Genomic DNA, 12,870 nt, shown 5'->3' on the forward strand with positions numbered 1-12,870 from the left:
GCAGCATCCAGTGGCTTTAACGTGGTGGATGAGGCTTCCATGTATGGACCGACATCCTACCAGAGAAACGAGACTTATCCAATATCATGTTTTCAGCTTTTTGGAAAGGACTTTTTTATTATTATATCACCTCCTCATGTGATGTCAACTATCTCAGTGACTATTGGAATGGTTCACAATGAAATTTTGGTCAGAGGTTCACGGTAGTCAGAAGGTGAATCATGATGACTCACCTTTGATCTCCTGATTTTTCTTGAAGCACCACCGTAGCGAGCTCTATAGACACTGAGGCCTTCTTCACACGACAACGCTCGCAGGTGAAAGCAACAAAGTATTTTATTGGATGTGCCTTTCGTTTAGACAGCGACAGCGTTTTTGGGGCTTAAAGCAGAAGTAAGTGATATATTTGTGTTAATATAAGTCTTAAATAGTTATATCTTCCGACAGCAATCACTTACATAGAGTGTTTGGACCGAAACACGGGTCTGTCAGTCCCTCTGCTGTGCTCTGAGCCGAGGAGAAAACATTTATCGTATCCTACAGTTTTTATCCAATGAGGAGAGAGAACGGCATGCAGGGCTGTGTGTGCAGCCAAGGGACGCCGTGAATGTGGCGACGTAGGGACGAGGACTGTTATGGTGCGTTCAAGGAAACTCGTATTTTTCCGACCGTGAAGTCGTACCAGTTTGATCTGGTCGGAAGTTACGAGTGGCCGTTATAGTGACTTTCACCGGTAAAACAGGTCGGAAAAACACGAGTGGGTTGCCTGGAACGCTACAAAGTCGTAAGTTGTTCAAAAGCCTGCCTGGAACGCAGCATTAGCGAAAACGACCGGACCACTTACTTCTGCTTTAAAAAAGCAAAAAAAGAGTGTAAATCTTAAAAACACTCTACCGTCGTGTTCCCGTGTAAAGGGTTAAAATGCAAAGGTCTGCATTTACGTCACAGGCATGCGCCAGTGCAGGAAAATACCAACAAACATGGCGGATTCCACAAACCTTTGTGTAATTGTTTGCACGCAGATTACCCCCAAAAAACGCTCGTCTAAATGCGAAATATAAAGTGAGAATGCAACGCCACTTTTGCGTTTTCTGTTCTGATCGTTTCTGTGTAAACATAACCTAAGCTACGACACTTAACCTTTTTATCATTGTGAAAAAATTGCCATTGTTGGCATGTTTACGTTCAGATTGAGATTCAGATATTTTATTAAAGTACGTAAGTAAGAAATTCAAAATATGTTACACACATGCAGTTGCAACAGATGTACATGAAAGGGAACCCAAAGAAGCAAAAAGTGCTTATAGATAGGTGACCCAAACAACCGACAACATTCTCATCCACATCCACCCCTCAACCCCCAGCGACATACCTACATACTCACCCAGCACCCATTAGTGTTTAGCTGCAGCCTCACAGCTGCACATGAACCCGTTTTCAGTTTTAGCCTTAAACACTCCAGCTGTTTCTGATCAACACAAATAAAAGCCGATATTTCAGTGTGCGCACGGCTGCGCTGTGGAAAAAAATACATAATCCAATTAAAGTGGCTCACTCAAACCAGTGAACTGCTTTGGCATAATTGAGTTGCAAAACCAGAAAGGCTCACTTATGTGCACGTCTTGCTCAGAGCTTTGGGTGTTTCTGAGTGGCTGAATCATATTGATCCTCATTGCCACTGACAGCTGCCACAGTAATCTGGTGTTATACAACAAACGAGCGTGTGCATTTCCCCCCCAGTTAGTGTCTGTCTGACTTGGGGGGGAAAGGTGCATGCTGAGACCAGAAAGGGGGAAACCATGTGACATGAAGAGTCAAGTGTCCAAAAGATTATTTTCAAACCACAAACCTCCCCAAGTGGTTTGTATCTTACCTCTCAGGCTGAAGGTGGAGCTCAGTGTTTCACCAATCCAAAGCAAATAACCCCATTAATAGTTGACTGAACTTTTTTATACAGTATGGCAAAATATACAAGAAAACCTCTTTTAGGAAATGTCAGCAGTCATGAGAATTATTAGATTAAGTAAGCAAAAATGTATTTGCCGATTCCAGCTTTGAAATTGTTCATGACAGCTTCTCTGTTTGAAGATCCTCGGTCATCCAGGTCACGTTTAGCCAAGTAAAGTTGACTTGAGGGCAGCTGGATTTTCTTCCAACTATTCAACAATCTTTTTTTTTTCTACCTTACTATAAACTGAAAGTGTTTGGATTTGGAGACAAGACACAGATTTTTTTTTTTAGTTCATATTCCTTATTACAATCATGTGTGACATACTGAAGGTCACAGCTGCAGCGAGGCAGCCTGCTGTCCCCGACTGACCTCAGACCAGCTCTTATCTCTGTTCACCTGTGCACTCACTGACAGGGAGTTGACCAATGTACACATGACCTTGCACCTCATGATGTAATATGAACCTTTTGCATGTTCCCTGTCACGTTAGTGTTGGCTGCCGTCATTTGAGTAGAGCTGCACACGAGCCCTGACGTTATTCCCACTTCATTCATTTCTATTGACACATACCGGCAGTGACGGTGGATCTCTGTAACTTCTGTGCATTGTGCATCAGTGACTTAAACCAGTTCTACTATCCCAGTCTTTTTTGTCAGCAATCAATTCCTGTGCCTTTATCATTGGCTTAGAAATACACAAGAAAAAGAAATGCAGTTCTTACACAATTTAGCATAAGTATCACTTATTATTATTTATCTAATGGGCTGAGGTTGATGAGCAGCCTTCAGTCAGTCAGTTCTTCAAGTTCATACAGCCATATGTTTGTTTTTGTCATACATTTTTCTTTATTTAAGGCTTTATATTGTTGTATAGAAGAAGAGGGGAAGCTCATTGCTTAGTCAGCAAATTACTTAAGTTCAACTTTTTGTACATAAAGTGTGTGTCTACTTTTGAAGTCTCAGTAGACATGTCCAAACTATGCTACAAAGGGTGGCTGCAGGTTTTAGTTTTTTTTGACAAATCAACTGTCTGGAGACTGAGATCAGTTGATTGAATGAGTCAGGTCCGGTGTCCTGCTGCTCGGTTGGAACAAACACCACAGTTTGGACATGCCTGGTTTAGGTACATGGATTACAAAACCAGATAGTTGGCTGAACAAAAGCCTCAGATGAAACCTGACTACCAAAATTAACACTGGCACTAAGGTGCTAATCTGACTGCCAGCCTCAGTGGGTTGGCAGGTGAGAGGGGGGGCTAGTAGTTTGCCTCATGACGGGACACAGGAATGGAGATAACTTGAGGTGTATCTGATCGGACCATTCTGTGGATTGCTGTGTGGGGATGTTTCACAGACAGTTGGCTTATTTCATAATATGACTGCCCTCTGTTCTCATTTGTACCGTCTAGTTTCTGATGCATCTGTTCTGTGGACCTTGAAATGTGCCTTTGTTGCACTGTGGAGGTGTTTTTGCTGTGTAGTAGTGTTCCTTTTCTCTGGTGGAACATCTTTCAGTTTTTTTCTCAACGTGAAGGTGTGAGCTGAGCTTTAGATTTTGTACATTTAACAATCCAGTAGAGGTGGGTGCAATTCATCGATGTCGCAATGCATCGCGATGCGTCACGTGGCGATTTGGCATCGATTTATTAACGTTGATGCTAACGTTGAAGACCGGAACAAAAAACACGTAACCGGAACCTTAGAGCGCGCGTGCCGCCCGCACTGTTTTGTGAGTGGGACCCCAACAATCGGAGCGGTCACTGAGCTATTAAAGTTTATATAGAGTCTATGAGTTAAACGGGTAACGGTTAGCCCTGCCAATTGTGTTTACGGTCTGATCGCCCACCCCCACCCCCGTTGGACGATCCAGTCGCAACACCCCCACCCCCCCAGGCAAAGTGCAAATGATTACATAAAGTAAAAATAAAATATTGTGTCAAATGTTCAAAAAACCTTGTTATTTTCTTAATGAGTGTAGTTTTAGGGGAACAGAGTTAATTGATAGGCTATTTCTTTATGTAGCCACAGATGAAGACAAAATCAATCTTGTATGGAAAAAAGCATTAAAAATCGCAATAATCAAGGAATTGTGGCACCAATAATCAAATCCAATCGACAATCTTTATAATCAAAGAATCAAAGCTCCCATAATCGAATCGAATCGTGAGGTAGGTACCCTTGTTGGAGCACCGCTACAATCCAGTGTTGAGTGTGTTAGGGTGAATGCTCAGAGCTTTCATGACCTGGGATGGTTATGGTAATGAACTACAGACTAACACCTGGAGGGGGGACACTGAATTTCTTTACTTACATACAAATTAAACTGCCGATGCAAACATCTGCTGATGAGGCCGGGATCCATAGATCATGTAACCACATATAACACACTTTTCCTGCATTCTTTGTCAGAAATTTAACATTATGTGAAAGTTTTTTTTGTTCTGTTTATGAAACAGCAGATTTCCTCTTGCATAATTGCACAAACTCACTCTGAGCTCTTTCTTCTCTCGCTCCAGTTCCCTGTGTCTCCCTTGTTTTGTCTTGGTTGTCTGATGTGGTGTGTTTGTGTGTGTGTGTGTGTGTGTGTGTGTGTGTGTGTGTGTGCGTGTGCGTGTGCGCGTGCACTGACGGACAGAAAACACAGGGAGGAGATGAGGAGAGTGTTTCTGTCTCTTAGGCAACAGTGGAAATTGGCATTTGACAATGTCATGCTACAGTAACGTGGCTCTCCTTCACCCAGAGGCTGCTGGGATACTTTCTGTCACACAACTCATAGGACTGAGAGGCCACAGGCTGGCGGGGATGGGAACTGATGAGATTTAATGGATACCAAGGCCAGTGTTGATTCTGCTTAGAGATTCAATTCTGTATGGATTTGCTTATCAATTCCTGTGGATTTTCTGTGTGGATTAGTCTCTGAACACTGGAAAACATGGCAAACATGGCTAACTGCTTTCACAGCAGATGTTATCACTGCATGGTGACAGTCGTCTTCTTTGTCCTGTCTCCACACACTATGATCACTTCCTCGACTCCCTCCTTGTTCTTCACGCTGACTGCCTCCAGTTAAAGCATAACGTTGTTGGGTTTCTTTTGAAAGACATAAGTGGAAAGCATCGATGAGTAAGTTGATGAGCAAAAAGACAAATGATGATGTTTATTTAAAAAGAGTTGGAACCAGTTCTCAACTGGAACCGGTTTCTAGAGTCCCATCCTTACATGAAAGTGTTTTCCCAGCTCATCTACTAATTCATCCAGGCATTTCTACTGATGGGTTATTTACTAAGCTGAAAATGCAACTATTTTGACACTTGGTTTCTTTTCAGGGATTTTCAAATCACTTGCAGGTTAATGCTTATCAGATGTGGCAATGATCTGATTTTTGTTCACATAGGCCATCTGATAGTCTTTAGAAAGTCTTTTAAGTTCTTATCACATCAGTCTATATCAATATACAACTGTCTTTCAAATAAAGAAAATAAACCAAAATCTTAATTATAACTAGCCAAAAGCTTTAAGTGTTACAGGAGAACATAAACAAACAAAATTGAAATAAAAGATGGAAAAAAAAAACTTCCCAAAAAAGTCCTAACTCTGAGAAGTCAAAAGGTTTTTTACCAGAGAGCTTATTATTAACTTATCATGCATTTCCTGTTTGTGATGTGTCTGTATTTCCTGGTCATAATGAGTATGATGTTGCATAACTGGGAGGACTCCATCAGTTCCTTAACAAGACATATTACAGTTTTTCTCAATTGCTAAAACACTAAACCGTATTGTCTGAACCAAATGCTCAGTGCCCTGTACCCATTTATTCAATTGGTCGCCCTGTTGTCAGAACCTGAAGCACTTTTCACCTGTTAGACACAAATTGCAAACCTATTCTCATCCACTCAAACACATGTTGTACTGTGATGCACTTGTGTTGCATAATATAAGCAAAGGTAGCAAAAATGAAACTCGTATAAGCCAGTTCAGGTTGTTGAGGTTTCACTATGGATAGAAACAATCAGAGAGGCAGAGTAATTGGTGGGCTGACCCAGCACATCCACATGATGCTGTAGATGAATGCTAAACAGGATTTTTGTTTTGTTTTGCAAAATGCATTTTCCTATTGTGAATATAAATATTATTTCTGCAGCTTTATGATGTGATCATTGTGTTTTCCTTTTTTCTATGTTGTGTGTAATGACTGTTCAGTGGTGTTTTTCATTTAGATTGACTCTGACGACAATGTTTGGTTTTGAGCAGTTTGAACAGTTTTGAGGCAATAGTTTGGTTTTGCAGGAAGAGTCAGAGGTTTTGTGAATGTAGTTTGAAAATGTAGAGAAAAGGAGGGAAGGTTTCAGGAAATGTGTCTTAGCCATTTAGAAATACTGTAAAGGCTCTCTTTCAAATATTAACATGTTAATCATCACTTTCACCTGACAGAAATGAGTTGAGTTTCTTCTTTTTTTCCCTTTCACCCTCAAATTCACATGCACTCTCAATAGGTCACTAATATCTTTTGCTTGTGATTAATTACTGTCTGTCAAATTAACTTATGTCTCACCTCCCTCCTCTTTATCCTTCTGCCTCCTTCCCCATCTCTTCTTCTCTTTCTTCTCATCTCTCCTATTACTCTTCTTTTTCTTCTCGGACCTCCTCCTCTCCCTCTCTCTTGCCCCTTCCACACAGATGCTCCCAGCCGCCCAGCTTGACAAGAGTGATGGGATGTGTCAACTAGGTATTACACCTATCCCAACATTTTACAATGAAAGCAGTTAGGGACAGGAAAGAAAAATAAGAAGGGAACATCACCTGGAGGAAAGGTGGTGGTGAGGCAGGACAAGAATGTGGCATAAAAGTTTTTGCTTAAGACATCAGACATCTTTAATACACCTTGATGGAAATGAAGCATTAAAAACTCAAGTTGGGCATTTATGTTTCTGTGGCTGCTGTTTTTATATCTTTGGGATGTCCTGCTGTTTGTTGTGATTAGAATGACAACTAATTTGTGTAAAATTACGGCTCTTGCATTTTGAAAAAGTTATGAAGCATTCAGTCTTGTCACCTTTTTTATAAGCAATAAAAAAAATAGTTTTTTCATAGGTAGGCTATATGTTTTAGCCACATTACCTGTAAAATAGGTCATAGACAAACATTATTATTATTAGTTTCAGTTGTAAAAGGATGTCACAACCAAGATGTCAGCAACTATGATAAAAAATGGAGCGCAAAGGGAAGAAGCAACCGTGTGTGTGTATAGTAAATTTTACTCATTAAGTAATGATGGTAGAGTGGTAACAGAATGGGATCCAACAAGTTCACCCAACTGTATGACTATTTATTCACAGGTTTAAATGACTTCATGAGCTGCCCAGTGGCATCTGTCCTCATGAGACAATATGTTTGCAGGAGTCATCTGCCTTTTCATTCAGAATATTTATTCTTCTCAGTCAACATTTGGATTGAAATTTCTTTTTACCAGAGAAACAGGAGCCTGTATTTGAAAAGAAATGTAAAATTAGGATTCATAGTTTAGTGAAGGATTATTTTCAATCCACCACTTTTGCTCCTGCTCCTTCATTTAAGAATAAAAACTGTCAGATGTCTTTTGACTTGGAACTTTCAGAGCTCCAGAACTCCAGTAGTTTTCTGTCTGAAGATGGTGATGATGATGATGATGATGAGTGACGCACTATCCAAGAATAGACTAGTTTTAGTCTGTTGCTGGCATGTGGCTACCAATGGGTAGGATGTTACATCAGTTGTATTTGCACTAAGCATATTCACTGTATGCTCAATCAGTGAGGTTCAGTTCTAGACACACACCCACTACCAAGAGCAGGATGTCAGAATTTACTTTCACTTTCAGCCATGTTCCTCTTTTTACATTCCTATTTATACAGAATTTTGTCAGATTGGTTTTACATTTCTCAACTTCATATTCAAGGAGATTTAAAGGCAAAAAAAACTCTAAAAAGTCACTGGACAAATGTCTCATTCTCATACAGTGAGACTTTTATTTTGAACTATATTGCTACTTTAGTGGTCAATAAATAATGGTCCAGAGATCAAAATGCATATATTAAAATACCTTGACAGTTGAGTTGCACAGAGCTGTCATCACAGATATACCCTGATTAAAATGGTGAATAAATACTCCCACTGTGGACTGCTCTCTCATATTTTAACATCAAGTCCTCAATTAGTGTTGCCATTTTTGAACAGTTTGAATCCACTTTTATGCATACGTAGAATTAATTTCAGTTGGGATGCCAAACACAGGAACACCTGATGTTCTCTCTTTGTGCAGCAGACCCACCTCAACAGTGATATCTTGGCAACTTTTCGCCTTTTTTTTGTGCTGTTACATTGGCCATAAAAGCCCCAAATGCTAGTGACAGTAATCGATTGATAAAAGCCACCAATGTGGCTCAAGTACTCATTGGACACACAGCACACCTGTGAGGAAAAACAAGGACCCTTTGTCTCCTTTTTCATCATCTCTGCAGCTCATTCTGTTGCTCGTCTCTTTCTTCAGTCTTTCTCCACTCACCAATATAATCTCTGTTTTTGCCTCCTCATCTCTATCAGACAATCACCTGCTGCCTACATGGACTATTATTTTTATTATTATTATTATTATGGTGTTAAAAGTTCTTCTCCCCAAGGAATGTTATTCCTTGTCTGATTATAATTGGTATAAATCTGCAACAGTAAATTTGAGTATCTATAAATCTGCCAGTTACTTTTGTGATTAGTTTGTGAAATGTCAGAAAAGGTCTTTCTAAAGGCCACGTTCAAGTCTTCAGACTGATGGTATAAGGTTTTCAAACCCAAAGCTGCTGCTTATTTGAATATGGAGAAAAGAAAGTATCTGTAAAATCCACTCAACCGAGAAGCTGCAAACAGTTAAATCTTGGCAGTTACAGTATACTTGCAAAACGACTGAATGATGAATCAGTCATCAAAATAACCAGCTCAAGTTTGGCTAATCACCTATCAAAACAGGTGTGACAAGTGCTTTGATAATCTGCTTGACAAAAAGCCTAACAGCCCAAGAAGTGACTGATGATTCATGTTTGTTTTTTTGGCCCTTCATTCTGGACAATAAAAACACCATAGGTTTGTAATGAACAAGAAGTAGAGGCTGGCAGCCTCCCATGCTCTGTGATGGGCTCAGAGCTTCACAATGAAGTCAGGATATTAGAACCCTTAGAGTTATAAATGCAGATATTCATCTCTCATCTCTCTCTGTTTCTCCAAGCAGATGTGGCAGTCCTGGACGATGTAATCGCACTCAAGGATTCATCTGCAGTGTTCACACTAGAGCAAGACAGAGGAGGGACAGAGAAAGAGGAGGAGGACATTGAGGACACGAGGATGGGAGTGGGGAAGAACACCACCTCCAAGTCGATGGACGGCGGCAGTGAGGAAGGAAGATACGAAGAGGAGAGCAAACAGGGCGCAGACTTCTACCCTATTCCAGTAAATGAGTCATGACTGTTTATTTTTGACTGTTTTGATCTTCTTCCGTAGAAACAGAACCACACACAACCATCAGGATTATGCCCTAAAGCAAGTTTACCAGTAAATGTCAAAGGCAGGGTTTGGTCAGTTTGCTCACAGATTAATAACTACCAATGTCTCTTTCTGTGTTTGACTCGCATGCTCAGATCTGGCAGTGTGTGTGTGTGTGTGTGTGTGTGTGGGGGGGGGGGGTGGGGGGAGTGGGGGGGTACATGCTACTGTGGCTACTGTGGCTCAGTCCATCCATTTCCTTTGTTTGTCCTCTTGGCCCCAGGCCAGTGCTTCATGTAGGTCAGAAGTCAAAATGACAACAATAGGAAATCCATGAATTACACAGGCACAAACCTGAACTTTATTTCCTTCACATGTTATTTTACAACAATAATTAGACTTTTTTTTAACAGTAGTTTTTATTTGTTGAAGAAGTATGATCGTCACCTGACTGCTTGTTTGCTGTAACATGTCAAAGAAAATGTGGGGGTGGGGGCTGCCTGTAGCGAACTTTACTGTTTGAATTGAGATGAGTGAGCATGAGATGAGGCCGGAGCGGACAGCGGACAGGGGACTGGTGGGTTTCTGGATCTGCTCTGTCCCACTGTCTGTCTCAAAGGGTTGAGACCGCTGAAACGTCAAAGTGTTTTGTTAAAAATGGGCTATACTGTAGAACTAAACTCACCTTATAGATGAATCTAACCAAATAAAAAAAAATAGCTCCACATGGCCCAAATGCAACATTAAAATGTTGCTTTAGCTGCCACAGTATCAATAATGGCCCCCATCTTTGTAACTCCCAAAAGACTAAAGCGTATTTTCATTTCGAAAATGGCTCTGATGACTGTGTGCTGTGGAAGAGGGTGACACTGAGCTAATGCTCTCCTCATTATAGTTGTGACCTGCAGCGTTACAGCTCTGACCAGAGGTTCAACAGCTTCATAGGCAGTAGTCCTTCAACAAAATCTTTTCATAAACCCACTTAATGACACCTGCCCAGAAGAGTTTAGCACCGTTCAGCTGGGGCACTTAGCACTAAGTAGTTAGTGGAGCTAAAAATTCATCCTCAGAAACATGGCTCTAATTAAATGCCCATGTTTCTGTTTGTGCTTGATGCTGACCACTTCCTCCTCCATGGCACAAAATGAAGATCAAACTTTCCACACAGCTGTGCCAGTGACCCTGAAGCCTGCCGCTTCCCTGCAGAAACTAAGTTAAGCTGTTTGAACAATCACAAGGCTTCTGCTGTGTAATTTTCTGAGGCCGTTCAGTCGAACACAAAGGGAATGAAATGTAATACTAGCCTCAAGTTTCACTTGCAGTTATTCTGTCCAATGCACGGAAGCATTGTGAGGAGATGTTTGTCTCCCTGTATAACCTCAGGGTGATGGCCATTCATTTCCAGTATTTGAGAAATTCTTCCTCCACATGCAGAGAGAGCACCGTGTTCACATGCCCAGCAGCAGAGTATGTTTACTGGCTGGAAAAGACACAAGTTCATTCAAAGGTCCATCCTCCCTGAGATTTTTCAGAAGGGCAGAAAAAACAACTTTGTACCAACACAGTGACAGACAGTTGACAGATGAGCATGTTTGCATGTGTCCATCTCTTTGCATACTCCCCCTTAGACGACAAAACATTCCAGTACTCAATGTATTACCTTTAGATATAATACAAAAAAAACCTCAGTCTGTTCATTTTTCCACAGTGTTTTTGTCTCGATAATCTTCTCTTTTTTTGACTGACGAGACATGGATACATTGGTGACATACACAAGGAAAACATGCACCTGCTCACATACTTTGCAGAATATTTGTTTGTAAGACAGCAGGTTTGCATGTCTGGGTCAGTCTTCTTGGCATGCTATAAAAACAACTGTGAGATGATCCTATATATTCTTTATGTGTATACGATATTAAAAAAAACAAATGTGTACGCGTGTTTCAGGTGGTGGTAAATGGAGTGGGTGGCGCCAGCGGAGACCAGGACACTGAGAACACAGAGCTGATGGCCATTTACACTAAAGACAACCAGGGAGCAGACAAGGTGAGCCAGGATGATGATGAATGGTGTTTGTTGCGTTCAAAAGCTCACTCATGCTCAGACTAACTGACAGTTCAAACTCATGCAGTCAGGGGCTCAACTGTAATTTTGTTTAAAGATGAGATTGAACAGAGTGACTTAAAATCCTTAAAGGGAAATTAATTTTTCTGTGATGGCTGTAGGTACAAAGGATCTTCTATACCTCTCTGTTCTGCAGTGAAGAGAGAGGAGCCATTGTTTTGGTCCTTTGGGCTGTTATGAAGTCAGCGGTACTTTTTTGTTAAACTTGACAATAGGATCAGTACCAATCTGTCAAAATAAACTGGTATAGTAAAAGTTCTTCATATTTTACTCAACCTAGTTACCAGCTAAATGATGGACTGATTGACCCATTTCTTTTTCTTTTTTTTTTATACTTTATTGTAAGGCATCAACCTTCACATACATAATCAGTCATTGCAATATTGTACCTTGCATTTTTTTCCCCTTTTTTCCAGGTATATATTCACAAAGTAAATAACAAACCATAAAGTAAACAGACAAACATATATACAAGGCAAACTGGTATTTCCCATTTCAAAGTTATATATTATTGAGAATATGTGTATTTACAAAACTCATTTTCACTAGTGTAGTGTAGAAAAGTGCTGACTCATCTTTCCTGTTATCTGCCCTCGTGTTTGTGCTCTTTTCTCCTCGTCACCATGACTTCAGAGGAAAGTGAAGTCTTTCGTACAGTTTGTTGTGCATTGTATTCAGTCACAGAGTTCAGCCGTCCACTCAGACGAGGAAATCTTGGATCAGCATTTCAGTTTTGTCATTTGACAGTTATTGTGCCGACTCAAATGCTTTTACCCAGTACACTTTGCACAGATGACTAAGAAAAAACATGTCAAGAAAGATGAATTACTGTATGAACGTGTCATTCTTCCTGTGTAGTGCTCCATGTCTGAGACGCTGGACAGCACAGACAGTGTGGACGCCAGGAGGATGGACATGATCTACACCATCGAAGACACCCCACCCTGGTACCTGTGTGTGTTCTTGGGCTTACAGGTAATTTTTTTTTTTTTTTTTTACTTGACTGATGGGGCTGCTTTAATATATCACCATTAATCATAGTGCAGTGCTTTTCAGTCTCAGTGTTCATTATGAAACTGGACACCAAACACAGAAATAGGAAATTAGTGGTTTGTTGGTTAATGATCTCATTGTGTGTGTGTATGTGTGCCTTTGTCTGACATGACATGGGATGTTTGTCTTCTGTCTGTGTCGTGGTTATGTCTGATTTTCTAATGTACCTAACATATCTGTCCTTTAATATAGTAATACATCTAATACATGTAATATACAGCAGGGATACAGTGACATG

General features: G+C 40.6%; 1 protein-coding gene across 4 annotated transcripts in view; it reads left to right on the forward strand.

The window, feature by feature from the left end:
* slc23a2 (solute carrier family 23 member 2) overlaps nucleotides 1-12,870 on the forward strand; it is a gene marked incomplete at its 5' end in the record, with an annotated part of 36,924 nt that overhangs the window by 6,918 nt on the left and 17,136 nt on the right. Inside the window, 4 exons of one of the 4 annotated variants that reach the window (XM_083979639.1) lie at nucleotides 6,582-6,675; nucleotides 9,202-9,422; nucleotides 11,403-11,501; nucleotides 12,438-12,554. In XM_083979639.1, the coding sequence (XP_083835765.1) occupies nucleotides 6,627-6,675; nucleotides 9,202-9,422; nucleotides 11,403-11,501; nucleotides 12,438-12,554 (486 nt within the window). Of the gene's footprint in view, nucleotides 1-6,581; nucleotides 6,676-9,201; nucleotides 9,423-11,402; nucleotides 11,502-12,437; nucleotides 12,555-12,870 lie in introns of those variants that run through there. The other 3 variants (XM_083979640.1, XM_083979642.1, XM_083979641.1) reach the window with 3 other exon arrangements.

The sequence above is a fragment of the Trachurus trachurus genome (assembly GCF_905171665.1).
Source record: "Trachurus trachurus genome assembly, chromosome: 9".
In the NCBI taxonomy this organism is placed as follows: Eukaryota; Metazoa; Chordata; class Actinopteri; order Carangiformes; family Carangidae; genus Trachurus; species Trachurus trachurus.